Raw genomic sequence first — 25,879 nt, 5'->3', positions numbered from 1 at the left:
AGGGTGGAAAGCTTCAGCTCTAGGCAAACACGCACTCAGATCCACATCCAGTCACAGGGGAAACATGCTTTCCGGTACACTGCCAGCTCTGTACCTTGTATATCCAAGCAGGCTGGAATGAGGGCAGCTAGGTCATGCTCTACACACTGTGTGCAGAGCTCTGGGTGGGTACTGCTCAGAGTCAGACTGCGTACCCACACCTCAACACTGCCCTCCAGGAAGGAGGCCGCTGACACAGGAAATGGCTTACTTCTACTGGGGTCACCACAGTGCCACTTCCTGCAGGCACATACTTTCTTTTTTTAAATTTTATTTATTTTTCTTTTTTTCGGAGCTGGGGACCGAACCCAGGGCCTTGTGCTTGCTAGGCAAGCGCTCTACCACTGAGCTAAATCCCCAACCCCTGGGCACATACTTTTTCTTGTCATCTCGCTCTACCACACAATGCCATGAGCTTGTCCTATCCCCACACTGGAGGGTCTGCAGCATGGATTCAGGGTCCATTCCGATATTACCCAAGGACGCCTCAGACAGCTTGGGTGCTCAACAATGCTTGCATCGGGGTGAGGCGAGCAAGCTGCAATCCGACCCCGACCTCCTTTGTTCCGACACTGAACAAGTCAGACAAACACCACTAGGAGCACAGGTACCCCATTATAACCTGTCAGTCATTTCACAGGACCCTATTCAGGGGCAATGGGAGCTTGGTTGGACAGAGGCAACACCACTTCTCATGCATGCAGAAGCATCTCTTGTAAAGTTTTCAATGCCTTCATGTGATTCTGGACAAGCTGCTTCCTCTCACCCTGTCCCACAAGCCAGGCCCCCCATTACCTGCTCATGCTGTGCACAGCAATTGAGGGGGCTCTGCTTTCCTCTCTGGCCAGGATGTCCTCATCCTCACAGCTCTCCTCGCTCACCCACTGGTGGTTGGAGAAGAGCTCCTTGCACTTGCCATTGTGAGGCTCCAATGTGCGTTTGGGTGGCCGGGGAGGTGGGGGCACGTGCTCAGGGGGAGGCTCCAGGTCTTCATGGGAAAGCTCCTTCCACTGATCCTTAGAAGGCAGCAGAAGCCCCATTAATGCCAGCCCTGGGTCCGTCCTGGTGAGCAGGCAACAGCTCAGCAGCAGCTCTGGGCTCCTTGGCCCAGGCAAATATTGAGAAGGTAAATGTGCTCTTTTTGGGCTAGGGTCTCGGGTAGCCAGGCAGGCCCAGGACTGGTGGTGCCTCCACCTCTGAAGACCCACAGACTGCACAAGGCATGGTCTTTAGAAGGTCAAGCCCACTCTTCCTCTCAGGGCTCTGCAGAGCATGAATAAGGCAGGCAGAAGGGAGCAGTTGTTTAATGACTCGAGCAATGGCAGACATTAAGGAAGGGGAGCCATTTCTTATGACCTCGACAGCATGGGACCTTTTAAACTGGAGTTTCTTTCCCAGAGTAGTCCTGGTGAGCACGCACAGGCTCTGTGGTCTATCCCCAGCTAGGAACCAGGCCCAAAACCAACCAACTCTTGAAGCAGAGTTGCACTGACCTGCACTGACGAGTCGCCCATGATGAACTTTGCACCCTCGATCACAGCCAGGTAGGAGAAGCGCAGTTGGTCGGCCGTCTGGATGAGCCCCATGCGGAACCTGCGCATCTCCAACAGCACTTTCTTGATGTCCACAGAGGACGGGTCTTTCCTCTTGTCCATCTGCAAGCCAGGGACACTGGGTCAGCCAGAAGAAAGCCACAGAGGGGTGGGTGGTGGAGGGTCTCAGGGAAATGGGAGAGAAACATAGCAGACTTGGGACCGTTTGGGCCTGAGCTGGACGAGTTTAGAGAAGAATCATGGGGGTTCTAGGGCACCCGGCTCCTGTGTCAACTGGGGTACCTGGCTTCTCTGACAACCAGGGTGCTCAGCTCCTGCATGGGGGTTCTAGGGTACCTGGCTCCTGTAACAACTGGGAGAACCCCATGGACAAAGCTAGAAGGGGCTCAACCACCATCAATGGAAACTGCTGGCATCAAAGACCACAGCAGGGTGCCCTCCAAGGAAGGGGGTCTGTGGACAGCAACAGGAACTCTAGCTAAAAGGGTGGGTTCAAGCACGTTTCCTCTCTTCCTAGGCTTGCAAATCCCTCCTTACCAGTAAGAGGCAGGTGTCAGCCAGGCAGAAGGTCCCTGACCTGCCAATGCCAGCACTGCAGTGGACCACAATGGGGCCGTGCTCTGGGCTGAGTGAGCCTGACTCTCGGACTTTGAATAGGAAATTGAGGAAAGAGGCAGGTGACTCAGGGACTCCAAAGTCAGGCCAGGTGGTGTAGTGGAAATGCAGGATCTCTCGAGCCTCCTGGGTCTGAAAGAGAGAGACACATGCTGTTAGACTGAGTGCATTATCTACACAGACCCCATGTTTGCACCAAGTCGCTTCCTGCCCAGCCTTCCTCAGTGGGTATGGCTGGATCTGTCCACAGCCTTAAGCAGTGGACAATCCTCTTACCCTACTGTTCCTTCTACATTCACACATGTGGCCACAATAGTTTCAGCTGGAAAGTCGCCATGATGCCACTGGCATCTTAAATCTCAGAGAGCCTTCCTGTGTTTATGTGCGTGTGTGGGAAGAGGTACAGCAGGGTGGGGTGGGGCGGGGATTGGGATGTGCACCAGGTCTGGCTGGCCCAGGGAGAACACTGGGATGGGTCAGACAAGTGTTACTTTTCAAGAAAAGTCTCCAAAGACAGGTTTGCCAGTAAGGTGGCTGTCATACAGGTGAAGCATCAGCTGTGACTCCAGAGGCCAGACTGCTGGTGAGTTCTCCACACCATCATTCACCTCAAGGACCATACCCATTCCCATAGCTGTCCCACAGCGCCCCTGGAGCTGAACAAAAAGAATGGCCTCTGGGGGGTTGGGGATTTAGCTCAGTGGTAGAGCATTTGCCTAGCAAGCGCAAGGCCCTGGATTCGGTCCACAGCTCTGGAAAAAAAAAAAAAAAAAAAAGAATGGCCTCTGGTGCTCTGTTCTTTCCTAGATGGTCTGATATTTTAAAAACTATTTGCTGGGGGTCAGGGGTACCGCATGTTGAATGATCAGATGGTAACTTGCAGGGTTACTGGCAAGCACCTTTATATATGAGCTATCCCACCACCTCCATGGTCAGGATTATTAAAGGAGGCCAACTGCAGACCTCAGAGGGCAGGGTCCCAGGGCTGCAGAGAGGGCCAGCAGGTTGTGCCAGACAAAGAGTGGGATACAGACACTGAAGGCTTGACTTGCTGATACCAAGTTGCTATCTTTCTGCAAAGTACAGAAGGTCCCTGCTGTGGGACAAACACACATCAAAGACATGGCCACCCTTTCAGTGTGGCTTAGATCCAGGATGTTGTACGCAGCTGAAGGACCATCCATCTGGAGACCCTGAAGCAGCTCTGCCCACCTCCCTGCAAAACCAAACACTACCTGTATTGGGTGCAAGGCGGGAGGTGCCTCACATATACTTTAAAAACCGGCTTAGAAGAAAGCATGCAAGAACAGTCGTATTTACCTAAAGAGTGTGGGCTCTCCTACCACGTCCCCCCTGCTTCCCTTCCCTCTACAAGGACTCAGTTCTAGGGCCCAGAAAGGGGCTCAAGTGGAAACCTTGAGTAGGCCTCCTGTCTATAACCCCAGCACTGCAGAGGCAGAGGCTGACGGACTGGAAATGTGAGGCCAGCTTGGGCTACTATTGAGACCTTATCTTAATACAATCAACCACCCTCTAAAAGTTCCAACCCCAAACAAAGCCTAGGCTCTCCTGCCCTCACTGCCATGAAACAGACAAGCCTTTGGTGCTGCTCTGAAATGTCTCCCTCAATAAGCAGATGTCCCCAAATCCCACAGGCAGAGCAAACCACTCTCAGGCAAGAAACTGACTTTTCCCTTGGAACTGTGTTAAGTGGTGTCAAGGTGAGATTGCCGTGGGAGGTGGCTTGTACCCTGGTGCCTGGGCACTGGCGCCTACAACAGCAAGTTCTGCTCACCACAGGATGAAGCCATACTGTGCACAGGGCTCAGAATTCCTGAGAACGCCACAGTTGAAGTTAGCACCAAGGCCTAAGATCAGCAGAAACGAGTCACCGTCTCCGGAGGACTCGTCAATACTTACAGCCAGGTTCTCCAACTCCAACTGCCGTACTGTGTAATATGACTTGACATCTTCAGAGATCAGTGTCAGCTTCAAATTGGTGTCATCGAAGACCATCTCTTTTTCTTCTTTCTGTGGCCAATACTGGGCACATTTTAACTGGGGAAGAACAGCACTGGATTACTCCGAGCACCTGCTAGGAGACAGGAGGCTTGGAAGGCTGTCTTCCGGCTTTATGACAGCCCACAGGCCAGGGTCTCCCAGTCAGTACAGCTCGCACCCTAGTGAAGCTGGAGCTGGTCGGAGCGCTGACCCAGCATCTTTGTGACAGGGCTCCCATGCCTCACCCAGCATGTCCCAGTGGGCGCTGGGCCCTGCCATGCTGTGAGATAAAACCATACCACGCAGAAGCTGTGCCCCCTTAGAGATGCTCTCAGTAGTATGTCAGTATGCCCAGGCCCCTGAGGAAACTGTAGGCAACAGGGTGGGAAGCTGCTGGAGCCTTGTCAGGCTGAGGGGCTGTGGAAGACGACAGGCAGTGGAACTCACTCATCCACTCTGACTCGGTTCTCTTCAGAAAAGCACTCCTAATGCTCTATTTTGCTAACAGCAAAAACCATTTGATGATCTTGATTCAAATGCTCATTACTGCTTTTGATGAACCAATAGATCTGGTCTGGGATTTAGGAAGAAGGATCAGGCTGGGATTCACTCACACAGACCCTGTGATCTAAGCTCAGGTACTCAGTCATTCCTGCTGTAGACAGCTGGTGTGGGTCTCCAAGGCAGGACTGACAAAGTGCCCAGGCAGAGACCTCAGAGACCCTGACTCTCCCAAGGAAGTGTAGCAAGTTGTCCTCTGGTACAGAACACATAGAATTCACATACCTGACCTGTACCAGGGCTGGCGCAGTCTGCTGGAGACATGTTCCCTCCCTCTAGGGTGGGTGGATGGGGAGAACACAGAAGTGAGACTTGAGAATACAGAGGACCTGGGGACTCAGAGAAGGGGGGAGCTCATGCTAACCAAGCAAAGGAAGAGGTCAACGGAAGCTCTCTGGAAAGAAGATTTTGATGGCTGACAGGAAAGCAGAAGACAGGTCAAGGATGGCCAGAGCACAGTGGGGCGGTGGCAACTGGGGACCTGAGCTATCTCCTCATGAGGGCCTGCAAGGACCTGAGGCTGAAGAAGGACTGCAGAGGTGGTTGCTGTCAGTGTTCTGGCTCCAAAGCTGCCCGCCACAAAACCAATGCAAAAGACAGAAAGCAGTGAAGGGAGCAAGGGCCTCCACTACCCATGGAGCAAGAACCCTCCAATCCCAGGGCAGAAGCTAATTGGGCTTTCTCAAGAGCTCTACTTCAAGGTCTGGCCTGCTCGACCCAAGCCTCCTCCCACCTTCGAGGACCAGCTGCCAGAGATGGGCTCCCTGACTAGGGCCAATCTGTCAGCACGGGAACAGATCTCAACATCAGAATGCAGAGGCAAGGTGCCAGCGAACTGTGCATAAAGAGACTTGAATAGGCCACTTATTTCCAGTCAGACCCCAGGCTACCATGCCAGGGTGGGCATTCACCATGAGCAGGGAGAAGCCAAAGGGCTGTTGGTACAGAAGAGGGAGTGGGCGTTTTCACCTCAAGGGCAGGGCAGACAGGCTCTGACCTTCACTTCTACAGCAGAAGCCCAGGACAACCCTGACAGATCTCTAATCTAGGCAAGGTCTACAGTTTCAGAGGCATTGTGGCACACAGCCAAGTGTCCATCAAACAACATTTAATTAGATGTCTATAGGACCATGCTTGGCTCTGTCGTTTCCCGTAAAAATGTCTACTTTAAACACAAAACAAACAAGAGAGCACATAATGCCCACTTCCAGTTAGCTGACGGCGCCCACACGCTGCCTTCAGTGGAAGTCTGACTCTTACTGGAATAGGAGCAGGCCCTCGCCGGCATTGACACCAAGGCCCTTGGGCCAGCCCCAGACAGGAAGATGGCAACGCCAGTGTGCAGCATCCTGAGTTTAACAGTAGTTATTTCAACCATGAAGCCTGAAACTCACACAAGTGCTTCCAAAACAAAGCCAGGCAGGCAGTGTGAGGAAGAGCCTGTGACAGCCAGTGCTCGCTTTCTTACACAGGTGGCGTGTCTTCATCTCCCAAAAGGACGGCTAATACAGACAAGTGAAAAGGTCCCAGAGATAAGGACCCTGGGCTACCAGGAGCCTGACCTCCGCCATGACTCTCAGGAGGTTTTAGGAGAGACACAGGCTGCATTCTGGAATGCAAACTATATGCACAAAGCTCCAGCAACACTCCTACTGCTTGTTACACATAGAAAACACCATGTACCAGAGGCAGAGGGTAAACACCCACGTCTGAGAGGAAGAAGGCAGAGCACATGCCACCCAGGCCTCTGCAAGTCAGGACTGCTGGGCTGAGGACAGTTGGACCTAGGGGAGCAAAGGAGCAGCATCTCTTACCCCTGCATACCCCCACACCCAGGTTTCTGATGTGCATCGCACATAAAGCACACCGCCCCAAGTGGAGAAGAACAGTTCTAAAGGACCCTGCCACACTGCCGTGAGAAACAGTGACCAGCTAACCAGTCATGCTCCCAAGAGCCGACACAGAAGTCTTCAGGAAGGTGGGTGTACTGGCTGATTTTGTGTGTCAACCTGACACAAGCTGGAGTTATCAGAGAAAGGAGCCTCCCTTGAAAAATGCCTCCATGAGATCCAACTGTAAGGCATTTTCTCAACTAGTGATGGGGGGGAGGGGCCCAGCCCATTGTGGGTGGTGCCGTCCCCGGGCTGGCAGTCCTGGGTTCTATAAGAGAGCAAACTGAGCAAGGCAGGGGGAGCAACCCAGTAGTAACATCCCTCTGTGGCTTCTGCATCAGCTCCTGCTTCCTGACCTGCTTGAGTTCCTGTCCTGACTTCCTTTGGTGATGAACAGCAATGTGGAAGTGTAAGCTGAATAAACCCTTTCCTCCCCAACCTGCTTCTTGGTCCTGATGTTTGTGCAGGAATAGGAACCCTGACTAAGACAGTAGTCATGGTGGATCTATTGACAATCAGTCCAGGGTGCTGAAAGCTGGACCTGTGGTAGTCATGCAACGACAGAGCAGACACCATTCCTTATAGTGTGACAATATCTGCTAATCCAAACTGTGCTAACTACAAGGGGCCATCAGAACCCTGGCGACATATTTACATATTGAAGTATACACATGTGTGTGTACTCTTACATACATGCACAGTAAATCACACCACACCTGGTGACATTTTTAAAAAGATTTTTTTAAGTGTGTATGGGTGTTTCTGTCTGCACAGATATATATATATATACAAACATACACACACACACACATACACACACTTGTGTACCACATGCATGCCTAGTGTCCACTGAGGTCGGAAGAGGTTGTTAGGTCCCTTGGGACTTGAGTTATAGGTGGTGATGAGCTTCTATGTGGGTGCTGAGAATGGAACCTAGGTCCTTTGAGAGAGCAGTAAACACTCTTAGCCCCTGAGCTCTCTCTCTAACCCTCATATCTGATGATCTCTCTAACCCTCATATCTGATGCTTTCTTGTTTATTTATTTAATATATCTGAGTGCTCTGTCTTCAGACACACCAGAAGAGGGCATCAGATCCCATTACAAATGGTTGTGATCTACCACATGGTTGCTGGGAATTGAACTCAGGACCTCTGGAAGAGCAGTCAGTGTTCTTAGCTGCTGAGCCATCTCTCCAGCCCCTGATTTCTTAGTAATAGGTTGATTTAAAATTCCACTCTCTGGTTGTGTCAACTGACCATAACGACAGGCTCTGTATCTGGGGCTATCATGTGCTACAGAAGTGGCAAGTAGAAATCCAGCAACAGTATGGCAACAAGCAGCCTCAAGGAAACCACCAGAGTGACCAGGACCATGTGCCTGGGGCGGGTGCAGCTGGTGATACCTTGTTCACACTTTTGCACCTGGTTCTCACCCTTGCGTATGACTGGCCACTGTCTCTGGAGGGGATGGATGGCTTCTTTGGCAACCTCATGTTCTTGAGAACATGAGGAAACCAGGGCAGGCAGCTATGAATGGTGCCCCAAGCTTAGCAACAGACAACACAGCATCTACCCCTGGCCAGGCCGAGGGAGGAACATCCTGTTCTCCGCTCCTGGCTATGGCTGCCGTTGTTCCCAACAATCCTCAGCTGACCTTTTCGAGGGCCTTCAACCTCTGGAGCTGGGGACTCTAAGTGCCAACCAAGTCCAGAGGGAAGGAAGAGGCGGCTGGCTCTGCCCCATGCTGATCATGGGCAGCGCTGAGAGCCAGCTTCAGTGTCCACCACAGGGATAAGAGGGAAGGGACAGGAGGGCTGGCTGTTTGATGAAGCCTAAATCTGAGACAGTGTCGCCATGACTCAGACCTCTGAACCAAAAGACACAGGAAGAAACAGAAGGAGGCCTGTCTAGGATATAGTTTGGGGAGTGAGAGACAGGTCGAGGCACTCAGGGTCTCAGGCCATATCAATGACTACCCTTAGAGGGGAGAGTGTGGTAAGACCCGAGTGACACAGACTGCCCTGGACAGAAGGGACTGAAAACGGCAGGTTGAGGGGCAAGGGTGGCCAAAGGGACAGAGCCTGAGGGGTGGTGTTTTACGTGGTAAGAACTGAAGCCTTCTCATCAGCAGAGGTTAAGGCAACATACCAACTCTAGGAGCCAATGACTTCCACAGCTCTGCAGAACCACCCATGCCATCAAGAGGCACAGTCAGTCTGACCAGCCAAAGGTGGGCTTGGTAAAGATACATTAAAGGCCGCTCTTGGAAAGAACTGGCAGAAACAAACACAGGCAGTACCAAGAAAGCACAGGCAGCAAGGCAGAACGCCCACTGCACCAGGCTCCACAGGGCCTGCCCCGCCCCATCTCTCCCTAGCCTTGTCTGTAACACATGTGTATTTATGTAACGTTTAGCGTTCTAAAAACAATGTGTCATGTGAAGGAGTTAGAAAACAAACTCAGAGGAAAAGGAGCTTTATGAACTCTGTGTGTAGACAGCAGCAGCAAGGACCTGGGCGTGAACTTACCGAGCCTTTCTCCATGATGCGGTTGAGCATGACCACGCCCCTGCTCTTCTGCTCCCACACCATCTCCCAGAAGTGCCCGCACGTGTTTGGTAAAGGGCCCTGCAAACACACAAGGTTCACACTGTACAACACTGGACACACACGCACACCATGCACCAGTCAGTGACAATGTGCATAGGTGTGGGCAGAGTAGCCACCAAGGCTGCGTGCCCCACGATCAGTCAGTCACCCAGTCCCATATCCCATCCTGTGCTGAGGGGCCATTTCTGCACCTGGGTGCTGGCTGTCCCAGGTCTGAGCTGACAGCTGAGGGGCTCTACTGAGCTTCTTGTCCACGATCAGGTTGAGTCCAGGACAAAGTTCCCATGTATGCGAGAGGCAGGATCACCACTGTGCTCTGGCAGTTTTAGGCCCTGCTTTTAAAATCTGTCACAGTTTTAAAAGCTCTCTGAGCCTTCTTTTCCACATAGCCCACTTGATTAAAAACAGTACTCGTTCTCAGATTGTATAAACGACAGTAGTGCTGTGTGAAGGACTCAGCATAGCACCTAGAATGGGGCAAGCACCCGGTCCAGAGTGAGCCTCTCTTCTTACAACTGGTACTGGTGAGTCTAAATATGGATGGCCTTTAAAGCTGGACCAGGGAATGTGCAGGAGATGCACACTGCCCACAGATGGTCTCAGAGGTAGCCAAGGGGCTCATAAGACCTGGGCACACCCAGTGCCCACAGAGCAGCAAACCCGCCCAGTGATGGTGGGTGCTGATAGATGAGTGCCAAGTACTGCTTTAGTTGTAAGCCCTGTGACATGCTACAGGAGAGCATCCGTACGAGGGCTTGGTCACATCTTTGGGGCAGAACCTCTTCTAGAAGTCTCCATTCTCCCCCATTTCCTCCCATCCAAGCCGTTGCTCTTAGGTCTCGGCACACTCCCCTGCCTTGTGCCAGCACTTGGCATCTTCTCGTTCTTCCCTGAGCCCTTCTGTCTACAAGTGTGAGGCAAGGGCTCTGACAAAAGCGTCACATAGGTGACTCTTCCCCTCAGCTAACAGAGCTAGTTTTGTGCAGTTGGGTGCCAGGGTTCCTGATGCTCACCTGGGGCCTTCATCCTCTGCGCTACACAAGGATCCAAGCCCTCAGCCCCGCCATGGGTGCAGCTCTCTATGTTGTGCAACTCACCGGTCGCATCCCTGTTCCCAACACTACCCAGCTCACAGTGGCTTTTAGGACTTGGCTGTGCTTTGTGATGGAGGTAGTTTCCTCCAGTGTTACAAGATGAAGCTGTAATGTGGCTTCACAATGAACAATACTGGATGGAATGGAAGAGTTCTTTATTTGTGGCTTGGAAATGGTTTGGGTCGCCCAGTCAGACACACTCCTTTGGGATAAGACTGTTTTGATCCTTATCTGAGACATGGACATAGAAGCCACTTCTGAATGCTCATGGCATCGCCTGACACAGCACAATATCACAGGGCTCACATAATGGCTAGGGCCCAGGGTCAGGGTAGTGGGTAGAGTAATGCTTGAGTTTCTCTAGTTCTCTAACCAGGGTTTAACGTTAACCCAGGCTGGCCTATGGAACTCACTGTGTATCCCAAACTGGCCTCAATCATGTGGCAATTCTCCTGTCTCAGCCCTCAAGTGTGGGGATTGCAGGTATGACTCACGACACCTAGATCTAGAACACTTCTGTTTTGTTGTTAGCACTGGTATGCTTGTTTGTTTGTCTTTTTGTTTTGGGGATAAACCCTGAGGACTGGACCTAGGCCTTGCGTGACAGGCAAGTGCTCTACCACCAGGCTCCAGCCCCAGCTCCTCAATGACAATGCTAACTGCTCACTTGACTCATTTGGTGTCACACACCCTACGATGGGTCAACAGCCACACCAAGTCTCTCTGACCACAACTGCAGATGAACGGCTGTAGCCAAGAATGCTAACTTCTCTACACAGATTCTCAAGCGGTTATTGGACCTCAGCTTCTCAGCAGGAGGCCCCACCTTCCTAAGGGATCCCCGAAGCTGCCCACTCAAACACTGAGGTGCTGGGAGGACCCTGGCTGAGACCTGGGAAGGCTGATCCTGCACCCACAGGACCTCAGACAGCCGCTGATACTGCACCCACTGCCTGGGGCTTCTGGGCTTCTTCTGCTCATGCAAACTGGCTTAGGACAAAAGTTCCTCTCTTTTGCTGTGATGGGTGAGTGCCAGCTCTAAGCTCCTGGCTTCATGAGGACTTGCTTTCCCAAAGCAGGCAGACCATCAAGCTCAGACACCCTACAGCCTGGGCCATGTGGTATGAAATAGCAAAGGGAGACGGATAAACAACACAGGCCTTAGACCGCCTTGCAGGCCAGAGGCTAAGGCCAGAGAAAACTACTGAAAATAAGCTTTCGTCCTCCCTCCAGACATTCAGTCTTCTGCTCACACAGCATTAAGGATGTTACAGGACGCCCATCGTGTGTTCTCAGAAGGAAGCTCAGAGCTGTGGGATTTTTAAGTGATGTCACATCTTCTAACAAGGCCCAAGGGAACACTGAATAGCACTTGGGACAGAGGTGCCTAGTCAACAGAGGGCTAGTTAGCCCTCTTGGTCACTGCCAGAAGCACTCGATGCTGAAGCTAATGCCTCTGTGGACCCGATGTCCAGGGTCTTCTCCTGCCTATCAAGACCACCGGCAGCTCCGTGTGCCGCCTCCCAGTGCTGTGCTCAGAGTAGGGTGTTTCCTCTCTTGCTGCTGTTTTCATTGATGAGAAGCCTGAACTTCTCAAGGACATGATGATCTTATCTGATATGATAACACAACGGCTCTCAAGTAGTTTAGACAGCCTGTTACCTGGGTGAGGATATAGCTCCTCTGGGCTTCCTCCATTTTTATCAAGCTGGCATTGATATAGTCATTATCTTCCTGATGCAATTTAATCCGACTGTGGTCAACTGAAAGAAAAGCAGAGCTGGGTTAACCGTGAGGTCCAAGACCTACATTCTACAGGAAAGCAGAGAGAGCGACCCATGGAAGCATGCACACTGCTGGGGCCTTACTGTTAGAGTGACACTAGTAATCTGTGGGGTGACTGGTTCTCAGGACAGCCCTGAATATAGAAATATCACATTCTATAGCAACAGCATCAACTCCAGACCACGCCCTCCTTGGGGATAGTGCACAGACCACAGGAGAACAACAAAGGATCCACTTCCTGAATGCCTAACACAGGTTGCCAGAGTCAAGTCTCCAGTCTGTAAAAGGAAGCACTTCACTAAGAGCTGTCCCAGTCCTGGGCCATATGGAGGCATCTCGGGCGTGGCTGGCTGATGAGGCTCCTTAGCCCAGGTCTCTGCACTGCAGATATCTGAGTATCAGCCCAGTGCACAGCAGCATGCATGGGTAAGGAAGCGACTCACCATCTTTTACATGGTGTGATCTGTAAGATGTAAGGGGATTTAAACTGGGTATACTGGCACAGGCCTCTGGACCTGGCACTCGGAAGGCAGAGCCAGGTGGATCTCTGTAAACAAGGGCAGCCTGGTCTGCGTGGCGGGTTCCAGGACAGCCAGAGGTGCACGGTGAGGTGCTGTGTCAAAGGGGACGGGGCGCAGTTTAATGAAGTAAAAACCCTCTCACACAGTATATGTACAGAGATGTAATTCGAGGGACAAAGTCAGCAGGAAAATTGTCACAGCTCCTGACAGAGCAGCAGGCTTTTGTTTCTGTTTCACTCACTACTTTATGACAAGAGTGCTGGCTCTCGAGGGCTGAGCCGTCATTCTTTCCCTACAGCTGAGACAGGGGCAGGCTATTCTCTCTGCTATAACACAGGGAAACGGAAGACAAATCATGTCTTTCACCTGAGCCTAGAGAGGAAGACAATGGCACTAGGATCAACGAACAACCTGCAGCTTCTGCCTGAAGACTCTCCAGCTGGGCTGCCATTTCCTGTGGTGGGCTCGGGGGCTGCCTAGGTTACTCTTAGGTGGGAAAGAAAGAAAGGGGTTGGGGAAGGTAGACAGGTAAGCAGGCTGACTGAGCCCACCAGACCTAATAAATACTCACCTATAATCCTAGCACTCGGGAGGGAGACAGGATGATCGTGAGTTCAAGGCCAACCTTGGGGGTTAGTAAGTCTGAGTGGAGCCCAGGCTGCATGAGCCTATTTCTCAAGGGGATGCTGCAACTGCTGGCCCCACCTAGGACAGCTGGTGGATGTCCTGGGGCACCTGGCAGTGGGGAAGAGGCAGAGTCTCATACAGTCACACTGCTGTCCTTAAGTTCCAGCCAGGACTCCAGAGCAGAATCAATAAGGGTTTTTTCACTACGATACTTTACTTTCATAAACACACGTGACGTCTCTCACCCAAGGCAAGCTAAGCTGAAAACAGCAGGTGCTGGGGTGAGGTCAGTCAGCCCTCACCTAAGGACCTCCAAGTGCACTCACTTCGTATGGTCTAGTAACAAATGTCTCAGACCTTGACCATTGTTTACTAAATGCGTAACCGAGGGAGCACTCAGCTTAGTGGCTCGCACTGCTGCTTCACCTCCACACACTCCTGAAGTGGAGTGTGACCCCCACATCCTGACAACAGAGGTACAGGCTGTGTTCTAATCCTAGAGCCACTTTATACCTGATCAGCAGCGGTGTACATCTGAGGAGCCACAATCCTGTTGAGGAAAACGTCTATAGACCTCGAGGGACTCAACAACCTGAGAACTAATGATAGACCTAGGGCCTGAGGCCCAGTTCTAGCTTTCCACACTTTCACTTACTTATTTCCAGACTCTAAGTCAGTTAGAAAGCACAGTTTAGACCAGTGGGCACTGCCGGTCCTTAGCACTGAAAGCCAAAGGCTGGCTGGCTCTCCACATCTGGTGGAGTGGAGCGAGTACCTATGAGCATCTTTGTGGCTCGTCACCAGGCTAACAGCCAATGGCATTGCTGCTGAGTCATCCAGAAGAGACTACACTAAGCCCAAGTCATGCCACTTCTAGGGAGGAAAATGACTCACCACAACAGAGAGCTAAAAAGAAGGACCCTGAACCACTACCGTTTCCAGAAACTGGAGCTCTACTGCTTTCTGCAACAGTGAATGTGAGCTATGACACTGTGTCTCCTGTGCTTATAACGGAGAAAAAGAGGTCATAACCTCTACCCACCCTAGACAATGAGGCTCCACTGGGAAGTGTGAGTGGGTAGTGGGTACTTACAAGGGCTGACATCTCGGTACCTGTTCCGGTTTTTGTTCTTAGGAAGTTTCGCTATTCTGCATGGGAAGTCACTGGCTTCATGTCGAATATCCTACAAAAGAGAATAAAGAGTATTCTTTTGGGATCCACAGCAAAAAGCTTTCCACATATAAATGGAGCACAGAGACGATGCCAAGTCCCGTGAGCAGAGCAGACATCAAAGATGCCTGGGCTGTGTAGGGAGGACATGGTGACTGGTATGCAGGTACATACAAGGACTACTCAGGAAGGCCAGTAGCGGAAGCAGGGGACTTATGTCAGGAACAGTGAGTGAGTGGGCAGCAGGGGAGAGTGGCAGATGGCTGCGGGATGTGGTAGGCAGGCCCGATCTTGAAGTTCTGGAATATTAGACCTGGGAGTTGGAACAGCCACGGAAAGGAACTTGTCAATCAACACGCCACCACCCAACCGCTGTTGCGAAGGCGAGCACCCCATCCCTGCGTGAACAGAAGCATCACACAGGCTCACCCTGTTCTTGCTGGGATGTTGCCAGTCTCAGGAAGCTGTCTGGGAGCAATGTGCTCCTGCATTAGCAATGACAAGCACATGTGCACTATGAATACACTACCACAAGGAAACTGCACGTCTACAAATGGTGTAAACTCCTGACTCTGGGGTTGGTAGTAAAAAAAGGGTCAGGAAAGGAAGCCATGGCAACAGCCGTCTGCAAGCTGGAAATCAGACCCCAGAGACATGCATGATGTGGGCAGCTGTCATCTTAGAAGGGAGGGTGAGACTCCCAGTGGGGGTGGGGGGTTGAGGGCCACTCTGAGCAGAGCAGTTGCCATCCCACCCTGCTTGCCTTCCCTCTGAGCTGCTGTACCAGCTCTCACTTCTGTTGAAATCAAAGGATGACTTTGTGGAAGACTCTATCTAGACTAATGTGTACAGCAGTACAGTGCAAGGTGAGCGCCCATCCAAGGTGGGAATGAGCTGAACAAGCCCAAGCACAGGTCCTGCCTTCTTTTCTTTCAGAAGCTCACACAGGGCTGCAGTTCCACTTCCGTTCTAGGTGGAAGTCTCAGATGATCTGACCAGACGGCAGGACGCACGGAAGGCTGCCAGGATTAGGGTGTGCCCATTTGCTCAGTGCTCTATCTGCCCGAGGGCCTCTATGCTCCTCATAGATACAGATGCCACTGATGGCAGATATACTACTCATAAAGTGTCTAACAGGAAAACAAGGGCCAGGGAAAGAGGCCCTTGGAGGACAAACTGTGGAGTTCAGAAAAACTGAGAATAAATAGTACTGATACTCACAATAGCAAAATTCATATTTAGCAAGTAAGAACAGGATGCTATGACAAACTAAACAAACATGTCTTTGGTAATACAAAACATAATAGCAAAAATGACAAGCTCAGTTGAAAAGTTAGAGAACTTCTATCCCCCGACAGCCACCCCAAAGGAAAGCCAAAGACAGTAGATAAAATCAGCTAAAGTGAAAAGCAGGTAACAAGGAATAGAAAGTTCCATCTCTCAGACCCTCAGGTACCCATGAAAACAACAGAAACAACCCCTTCATTCTCTGGACTGTGCAGCCCCAGAGCCAAAGAGGCAGAGGACATGGGAGGGCGGCATGACCTATCTGGAAGCTACCTAGTAAGGAGCAAACCTGCTCCACTGAAGGATGCTCGTTTCCATTCTGGAATCCAATATCCCTCGGACAGTCAAGTGAGAAGGGCCAAGGAAAACACCCTTTACCTCGAAGGCCTCACACCTCAAACACCCCTCAGCACTCACCCAGGCCTCACACCCCACCACCCACACCCCCTTTCCAGGGGTGTTTTTCCACCCGAGTGAGGGGAGAAAGAAACTCAATGGGAAATGATGGCAAAGGGAAGCTGCTCCATGAACACCGGAGGCTGAAGTAAAGGATTCCTGCCAAGATGACAAGATGGCAGCATCACAGTTCACCCGCTGAGATTCTCCAGCACATTCACTGTGGCCATGGAAGTGAGAATTAGACCTGAATCCAGCCAACAGGGGATTCCAACTGAGACAGCACGAAGGTGGCTTTCAGAACCTGCATGAGAGCTATGTGTGGTAAGCCTCCAGTTGGATGACTCCACGAAAACCTGACCTGAGAGAGCCTGAACTCTCATAAAGCTAGCATTAAAACCATGGTGACAGGACACAAAAGGGCCCAAGGGCCAGTCATGGTGACCATGGTCACCTGCAATGCCAGGACTCAGAGGTAAATACCGTAAGTGTACAGTAAGGCCACTACTGAGCTGAGGTCAGCCTGAGCTACACAGCTAGATCCTGTCTCAAAGAACCAAAAAGATGCCAGGCACCAGGGTGCACACCACTCATCTCAGCGCTCCAGGGGCAGAGGCAGATGAATTGCTGTGACTTTGAGGCCAGCCTAGTCTACATAATGAGACCTTGTCTCAACTAACAAAAATAAGCAGGACGACATTTTTATATTTCGGAAGTCCATTCACATGCAAATATGAACTTGGGTGACACGCCTGACTTGACATCTCCATTTCTTCTTCTTTTTTTTTTCCGGAGCTGGGGACCGAACCCAGGGCCTCGCGCTCGCTAGGCAAGCGCTCTACCGCTGAGCTAAATCCCCAACCCCGACATCTCCATTTCTTTTGGAAGTAAGCAACATAGAATCCAGTCCAGGCACAGAAGTGCTGCCATGTTTTCGCAGAACACTCTGCTAAGTCAAACAGCAAAGCTGGCTTCAACATCTGCTTTAGTCCCGTGCAATGAATGACTGCTTCTTGCTCCATGGTAGAATGCATTATTTGTTTAAAACTATCTGCCACAGGGAAGAACAGGACAGCTTCCTGAAAGCAGTAAGGTGTCCCTTAAGAGCGAAGCCCTCGCCTCTATCTAATCTCAGACCTAGGCCAGGGCAGGCCCTCAGCATAACTGGATGACGGAGGGGAAGGATGAAGTTAATACCGTAAGTGTACAGTCTGCGTCTACACTAGCACGCTTCCCGGCACGGGCTGGGAATGCCCCAGAGGGAACATGCATCCGAGAACACCCATCAAGTCCATCTTAACTGCTGCAGAACGCATGCTCCTGGGGTTTGGTTTGGCTTCTGCAATTGTTGCATACAGCCTCCTGACAAGATCATACCAAACTGGTTACTAAAACAGATACTAAGGCAGAGAACGGAGAGTAGTTTTCTTCAGTGTAGCTACTGGCAAACTGTCCATTCCAATAACTAGTCCCCCACCCAGGCTCATGCAAACAATACTGATTAAACTCAGGGACCCACAAACAAAACAAAACAAAACGATCCCCCAAAACACGAAAATAGGAAGAGGGGTCTTACTGGGAAGATGAATAAGCAGGAAGGGGAGGGACTTCCAGGCAGCACTGAGAGGTGAAAGTGGTCAAAATGCACAACACAACCATGTGAAACTGTCAATAAATTAAAAAGAAAAACCCACATGTAAGCAGAATCGGGGACTACCAAGTTCCTGACACTGGCCAGTCTCCCACTCTTCTCTAAATGGCCATCTGAGCTGAGGGGCTGGAGGTGTTACTTGCTGATGTGGGAAGATACTGGTTCTCAGAATAGTCAGCCGAGAGACTGAATGAAGGGCAGAAACACTGGACAGAGGGGACCGATGGCAGGCACTTACAGGCGCAGCCATGGCTAAAGACACACAGAGAGCTGGACCTTGTCTCTGGCTCACCTAAGATGCTGTAGATAATCCCTCAAAGTACTCCATGAAGAGCACAGTTTATTAACTGGGTCTCATTATAAAGGAGAATGAATAATTTACATGCAGCAAAGAACAATCAAATACACAGATCACCAGAGACTCTTTTGAATGGGAAACAATATCCTTTGTATTTTGCTTTGTTTTGTTTGTGAGACAAGTACTTACATAGCCTAGGCTAGCCTTGAACTCCCTATGAAGCTGAGGATGACCTTGAACTAATAATCCCAGCCAACAAGTCCTGGGACTACACACAAGTGCACCTGGTTTCCTGGGCAGTGGGATGGGACCTAGGCTCCTGTGACTGCTAAGCTCCACCCCAGCCTGCTTCACTCTCCACACAGAAGTTAAGGACATAACTTACTGCAAAGCCTTAAGAAATGGTGAGGTGCAGTTGAATAGACACCTGCCTGGTATGCATGAGGCCCCGGGCTTGATTCTAACTCACTCTAACTCACTAAGGAAAGGAACCTCTGTTGCGGACAGCAGGACAATTTCATGGTGACAAGCACCTCTACTCTGAAGCGCCAGTCAATTATATTTAGAAAAACCACAGACGGTCAAGGCTGCAGCCCAGATGAGAAGCAGCAGACATGAAAGTCCAGACTCTCTCCTGGTCCCCGATACACTTAACTGGCCTGCTAAAGTCTCAGATGGCCTGCTCTAGAAGACGACTAACGCTTCAACTAGAATACAGCCTAAGGAACCGTGGATTCAAGGCAGAAGTGGAGAGTCACCAGACAGTCAAGGCTAGGAGGCTGAGTGACTACAAGAGCAAAATACCCAGGCTGCAACTGCAGTCACACAGAGGCGAAGCGGGGTGTGGGTGTGGGTGTGGGTGGTTGTGATAAAGCTGAAGAACAGCAGCAGCTTCAGAGTGGCTCCCACGATGGACTCCAGAGCATTAACATGGTGCTGGGTAACCACCTACGGCTCCTACAGTGGCTCAAAACACCTAACTCTTTTTTTTTTTTTTTTGGTTCTTTTTTTTCGGAGCTGGGGACTGAACCCAGGGCCTTGTGCTTCCTAGGTAAGCACTCTACCACTGAGCTAAATCCCCAACCCCTAAAACACCTAACTCTTAAAATACCAAAGTGACCTCTGCCACTGCTGATGACCCCAAGGCATTTACAAGAACAAGCCACTTAGATAATCATGTTAACAATGACTTCTCGGTCCCTAAGGACTGATTCTTAGCACGGAGAGGAACAGCTCTGAGAGGCTGAACTGTGGCTGGGGTGGGAGGAGCACCATCCAAGGTCCTGACTGCCGGGGGAAGGAATGGTGAAGTGAACCCGGCCTTGCGCTGCTTTTAGAAGCAGCATTCTGAGTTCAGAGCAGAAGGCTGTGGCATCGGGGCTGCCACTCACCTTACACAAATTATACAAATAATTAGGATGACACGCTCACAGTTAGACTCTCAAGTGTCCCTGGCTTTGACCCTAATTTTTATAGCCCTTGTTATAAAAACCACTTATGTTTTCTGTTAAATGTCATGAATTCCGCCTTGGGCAGAAATCAATAGGGAGAAAATGAATCAGACTTACCGTAATTGATGTCAATCAAACATATTGGAACCAGCATCTACTGAAATGCTGAGAACCACAAAACTGTTCCCGTAAGAGAACTGGCTAAACATCGACTTTCACTTCTGTTCTGTTTACCTTCTGCTTTCTGTCAGGCCAGTCAGAACTTCACCCGGCTCCTGGCTGCCTGCCGGGGGACAGTGGGACAGTTGACTAACAAGGAATTGGCAGGCATCTGCAAGAGCAATATCTACAATTTTCCTGGCAGGAACCAGGCTGCCCACTGTGTTTCCTCCTTCCAAGGTCCCAGGGGAGAGGCCACATAGAACACCAGTGAAATCCCTGCTCTGAAATGACACCGTTGTCCTTACACAATGGAAGGATGCTCCCTGCATACTTAGCAGTGTGAACGAGCAGAAAACAGCTCATTAAAACAAAATGAGTTTGGTTAAGATTTTCCCAAGTACCTGGAAAGCTGTGGGAGGCTCTGCTAACCAGGACCGAGAAAAAGGCAAATGCACTACTCACCGGCACGTGAGCCTACACAGTAGCCACACGCCGTTCTACCTGCCGTGAGAGATGGACGATGAAGGAGAAACAGAGAGCAAGGCATGACAGCACTGGAAGGGATGGATTTGTGAAGCCACAAAAATAAAGTCACAAGCTGGGGTTAGGAGGATGTGACAGTCCAAGAAAGGAGGCAGGCACGAGGCTCAACATAGGTAGGTGCTCCTTAGTTCATCCAGACGCGGCCTGGCACTGTCCCCAGACCAGGAGCAGAGTCTTCAGACTCCAGCCGCTCAGCCTGCATGGAGAGATGCAAGTGACCTCTCACTTCTAGGTAGAGCGTAGGGCTGTAGGTCAAGCATGTATACACTCCAGGAATCAATCCCAGCACTACAAGGAGACAGAAGTATGTCAAGTTCACAAGCTACACAGGAAGACCCTGTCTCAAAACCAAACCAAAGCACAAAGTATGTTATGGAGTAAATTCATTCTTTTCAACATCTTATCAAACCAAAGATAAAGAAAAATAGGGATATTAAAATGCAAGAAAATTTAAGCAGGGGTAGCTTTTAATCCCAGTAGTCAGGAGACAGAGACAGGTGAGGTGGAAGACAGCATGGTCTACACAGTGAGTTCCAGGACAGCCAGCGGCAAGTAGTGAGACCATGTCTTGTGTTCTGTGTGGGGCAGATCTGGGGCTGAGATGATGGCTAAGTTGTAAAGACACAGCTCCTGCAGTGGAACCAGTTTGGTTTCCAGCACCCACAAAGAGGCTCACAACTGTCTGTAAATCTAGTTTCCAGGAGGTCTGATGCCCTCTTCTGGCTACCAAGGGCTCTGTGCACATAACTGGCACATATGCAGAAAAATACCCATATACATAAAAAGGTTGTAATGGAAAGAAAAGGTATCAGTGGCATTTTGAGACAGGTTCTCACTGTGTTGCCCTGGCTGGCCTGAAACTATGTAGACCAGGCTGGCCAGGAACATCTGCCTGCCTCTGCCTCCAGAATGCTGGGATTAAAGTCTACGTAAGAAAAAAGAATGTCATGACCTACAGAGTAGCATGGTTGTCCTTGAAGTGAAATGACTGCACCCCAAATCCTGAAGGAAGACTAGGCAATGGCTCCTGCCTCATATTCATCTCAACTGTTTTTTGTGTAGAAATCCATAGAAAAATATAAGAAGATATTAATTATGTTCAATTGGCTAGGAGTGGTGGTGCTCCTTTTTAATCAAAGCAGACAGGCAGATTTCTGTGAGTTCCAGGCCAACCAGGGACAGATGGGACACACACACACACACACACACACACACACACACACACACACACACACGACATATAAACAGTTTTAGTTCAAGTTCAATAAACAAACCAGGGGGGAGTGAGGCAGCGGTGTGGCGAGGCTGGATGGTAACTGCACTTGCTACATGAACACAATCCCAGCACCTGTACAAAAAGTCGGGTGTGGCAAGTGCTATAATATTAGGACCCTTTCTGGGAAGAGACAGGATGACGCTGAGGTGAGCAGTGATCAAGCAGGTCACCCAATGTTCTCATCTGGTCTCCATGAGTGCACACTAGGGGCACATAACAGCACATGCACTCCCCCAACCCACACTTTTTATGACAGTTACCTCTAACCTCAAGGGAAACACAAGCTACACTCAGAGGGCTGGTGAGATGGCTTAGCCAGCCAAGGATCTGACCTGAGTGGGATTCTTGGAACCCAAACTGTGGAAGACAAGAATGGACCTCCACCACAGACACACAGACACACAGACACACACACACACACACACACACACACAGACACACACACAGAGACACACACACACACCACCACCAGCACCACCAGCACCACCACCAACAACAACAACAAAAACCTACATTCACAGCCCAGTACCAAGCTCAGCCTGGGCTACTTTGAAAGGCCCTGCCTCAGACTAACTTAAGAGAGTTCAATCCCCCTTCAGAGCACTACTGCACACAGCACAGAGCAGCAGAGCCTCCCATCTGTGCTACCATATCCTTAACTGCACAATAAAATGAACAAGTCTTTGGAGGCCTGTTCCTCTGGCCTCCTATGGTACAGACCTAGGCTTTCCAAAGCTGAATACATCAAGAACTAGTTTTTCTCCAGCCTGGTTTAAAGAGTGAGTTACAGGACAGCCAGGCCTACAGAGAAACCCTGTCTCAAAAGCACACATACATATACAAGTAAACATAATTCCACATTACATAATATAAACTATATAATGTATACTACACATACATATTGTCCAATGTGTGTGTTTAATATATACATTATATGTGTGTATATATACACACCCATACTCATATACTTTTTTCTTTACAATGGGGACAGGCAGCAAGCCTCTGCTAGTGACATATGATCACCTGCAGAAGCTTCCGAGAACCAGATGCTAGATTCTTCTTTAAGGGGTTGGTCTGCATTTTGCTGCCATGACCCAAACTCCAGAGGATCACACAACCACACGCATGCTGCCTAACCCCAGCAGGTCACTTGCAACCCTCTCAGCTACTGCGGTGGGCTTGAACGCCCTCTGAAATGTGCGCATTACTTTTCCTTCAAAACCCGAGAGGACAGAGAAACAGGTTATCAGGAACCAAGGACTCCTAACGCCCAGGGTGGACAAGGAATTCCAGACCACCAATGCTACACACACGGCCACACAGGGCTATGGTCTCCTGCTGAGCTGCACTGCTCTCCCCCAGGTCTCCTGAGATCCTTGTGCTCACCAGGGCAACCATGTATGAGGATCACTAACTTCACACCAATTTCTTTCCCTGCCTTCAGGTTGGGCCAAGTGCTGAGGACAGGGGGTTTGGCCAAGGTCCCTGTCCTTGGTTAGCGGGTAGATCACCTGTGGCCATAAGTTCACTATGTGGAAAGGGAAGGCATCAAGGTTGGTTAGTGAAATCAAAAGTACTTACTATCTTTGTAAGTGGCTGCTGGGCAGAGGGCCAGAGACAGGTCTTTGGTCCTTCAGCATCAGTGGAAGGAAACCAGCCAGGGCTATGGTCTAGGGACCACCCCTTCCCTGAGCATGCGCAGGGACTGCGTAGCATCACTCTGGGCTCTTGCCACATGACGGTGAGCCTCATCTGTCTGTACCCATAGAGCTATTAGGCTTTTTACCTCTGCTACTTACGCAGAAGACGTGCCCAGAGGAGCTAGTGTTCATGGACACAGCTCAGTTAAGGGACATGTGGGGTCTAAAGATGTCAGAAAGAGCCAAGGGGATGTTGGGGGGTGGGGGTTAGCATGCATAGGATGACAGACAACACACAGAGAGAGAATGATGATGGGCCTAATTGCTGCTTCTCTCCTGAATGCCATTGAAGTTAAAGACATGTGCCACCAGGCCTGGCTGGGAGGGTACAATGTCAGTCCCTGGAAAGCCAGCCCCAGGACAGCCTGAGCTACAGTAGGGACCATCTCAAATACAAATACAAATGCATCAGGAATAAGGGAGTCAAGAGTGCATTAATTACAAGGAGCACTACGATATGACAGGTGCACACCCCTGGCCCTGCTGCAGGCTCACACACATGGGCTGAGGAGACAGGGAAGGACAGCTGTGCAGGAATCTTCAGTGACTGCATTGAAACTTCAAGGGGAAAATCCGAGTGGCAGATCCCAACCCACAATACCTCTCATGAGAAGCTGCAGTGATGGGCTCAAGGAGGCTTCCCCTTCCCACAGGAAAGGTGAAGTGTACTGTGAGAAAATAAGGTTAACTGGTTTGTTTTCAGGACGGGGCTTTCTCTGTTAGCCCTGGCTGTTCTGTACCTCGATTTGTAGACCAGGTTGGCCTCAAACTCAAAAGACCTATCTACCTGCCTCTGCTTCCCAAGTGCTGAGATTCAAGGCATGTGCCACCACCAACTGACTGAAAAAATAAAAAATTTTAACAGGGGTAAAAGGCTATTGGCAGAACTTGAGTTCCTAAACTATTAGCTAGTCTAAGAAAAACCCTTAACACTTCACTTCCCCACAGTGGTGTGTCAGGAGGCGAATGCTCAGAGATACGTTCTCAGGTCACATGCCTGCCCTCCTTCCCTGGACTCCACTTGAAGCCACTTCTAAAGAAAAGCACCACTCTACGCCCCAGGCCCCACTGAAGAGGTTCCTCAGAGTAGCACAGGTCCTAAGCTGCCCCACACACTTCTTTTCCTCTCCAGCACTCCCTCCACCTCCGTTTCTCTCCTGTGTCTCCTGGGAGCTCAGGTACAGGACCCGGGTTAGCACAGTGCTGAGCTGCTGCACTCAGGAGCCCACTGTATGCACTCGACGTAGAGAATGCTGAGAGGGGAGGGGCCAACTCTGGTGGCAGAGTAACTGTCAGAAAGGCTCTTAGAAGTTCCAAGTCCTCACACAGTGACTGACTCCAGAAACAGAGGTATCGTATCTCACATGCAGCACTCTTAAAGTGAGTCACAAGGTGGAAACTGCATGAAATTAATCTAAAGACCCTCCTTAAACTAGCTGCCAGCCAGAGGCCTCTGACCACTTAAGTGTCTTAGAGAAAAACTGCCTCACTCCTTTCTGTGGTAGAAATATTCTGTCTGTGGCATTGGCAATTATGTAATTAAAGAAGTATTTTTCGCTGACAGGGAGAGGTGGTGTGCAGCTAACACCTGAAGGCTACCTGTGGTGACAAGTCCATAGGGGATTCCAGGCCAGGCAGCAGAGGCACCAGGTGCAAAGGACATAGAGCCAAGGCAGAAGACAACCCCAAATTCCTGTACAGCGTGATGATAGCCAGGGAAGAAGAGGAGTGACGCTCAGGGTGGTGTAAAATGTCCTGTGTGCTTAGCATGGAAAACAGAGAGCAAGACACCCCCACCCCCAACCAGAGTGCAGCTGCTCTTTCTGCAACTAAAACCCTAACTCCCAAAAGGAGTTAAGTTGCAACTCTGGAGAAAAATACCACTCAGTGCGAGGAAGGCACTGCTATAAAGCAGGTGGTGCTGGCCTGGAGACCTGGGAAGCTGAGGCCTCTACCCAGGAGGCTCCGGGCATCTTATCAGAGCAGGTCAAGGATGCTGAGTATTGTGGGACAGGATCCCTGAAATGTCTGGACAGCGACACGGCACATCTGTGATGGACAGGGGCTTGCACCGGCTGAGACGGACTAAAGGCCAGAGATGAGAAGGGCTTCAGCCAGGAGTGAAGGCCGGAAGTTGTGGGTATTCATTCTACTTTGATGTGGGTCTTGAAACAGGGCCTTATTTTGTTCTCTGAGCTGGCATCATTCAAACTTGTGACAGCCCTCTTGCCTCAGCCCCCTCCGTGTAGGATCACAAGCATGAGCCCCAGGGCAGCTCTGGGACACTGGTCTCAAAAGGAAAGCTGGAGGAGAGGTGCTGACTGGTGGTGGGGATCCCTGAAGAGATGGTGACTTTAACTGTGGCCAAGGCCAGACAGAAACATCACAGTATCCACTGTGGGTCCCCAATCAAGAGGACAAGGCAGAGAAAGGCATCCTGTTACAGAATGCTCTCTAAACAGAAGGGTTGAAGCCAGACTTTAATAAGCATACAATGGCGGGGGTGTGTATACCTTCAATCTCAGCACTCGGGGAGGCAGAGGCAAGCAGATCCCCGAGGTGAGGCCAGCCTGGTCTACAGAGCAAGTTCCAGGATAGTCAGGGGTACACAGAGAAACTTTTATCTTGAAAAAACAAAAAGATCTT

General features: G+C 50.5%; 1 protein-coding gene across 3 annotated transcripts in view; it reads right to left on the bottom strand.

Moving 5' to 3' along the window:
* Nucleotides 1–25,879, bottom strand: part of Ptpn1 (protein tyrosine phosphatase, non-receptor type 1) — a 48,746-nt gene that overhangs the window by 3,143 nt on the left and 19,724 nt on the right. Inside the window, exons 2-8 of one of the 3 annotated variants that reach the window (XR_015681457.1) lie at nucleotides 14,392–14,482; nucleotides 12,028–12,128; nucleotides 9,191–9,289; nucleotides 4,128–4,265; nucleotides 2,130–2,339; nucleotides 1,533–1,694; nucleotides 835–1,101 (exon numbers count right to left, since the gene is read on the bottom strand). Coding sequence is in view for 2 of the 3 variants with exons in the window: in NM_012637.2 (NP_036769.1) it covers nucleotides 835–1,055; nucleotides 1,533–1,694; nucleotides 2,130–2,339; nucleotides 4,128–4,265; nucleotides 9,191–9,289; nucleotides 12,028–12,128; nucleotides 14,392–14,482 (1,022 nt within the window). In the remaining variant the exon portion in view is untranslated. The remainder of the gene's footprint in view (nucleotides 1–834; nucleotides 1,102–1,532; nucleotides 1,695–2,129; nucleotides 2,340–4,127; nucleotides 4,266–9,190; nucleotides 9,290–12,027; nucleotides 12,129–14,391; nucleotides 14,483–25,879) is intronic. The other 2 variants (XM_087648707.1, NM_012637.2) reach the window with 2 other exon arrangements.

This window comes from Rattus norvegicus, chromosome 3, assembly GCF_021556685.1.
Source record: "Rattus norvegicus strain SHRSP/BbbUtx chromosome 3, alternate assembly SHRSP_T2T, whole genome shotgun sequence".
Classification (NCBI taxonomy): domain Eukaryota; kingdom Metazoa; phylum Chordata; class Mammalia; order Rodentia; family Muridae; genus Rattus; species Rattus norvegicus.
Note: the sequence above shows the minus strand (reverse complement) of the source record. Positions and strands in the feature narration are given on the sequence as shown.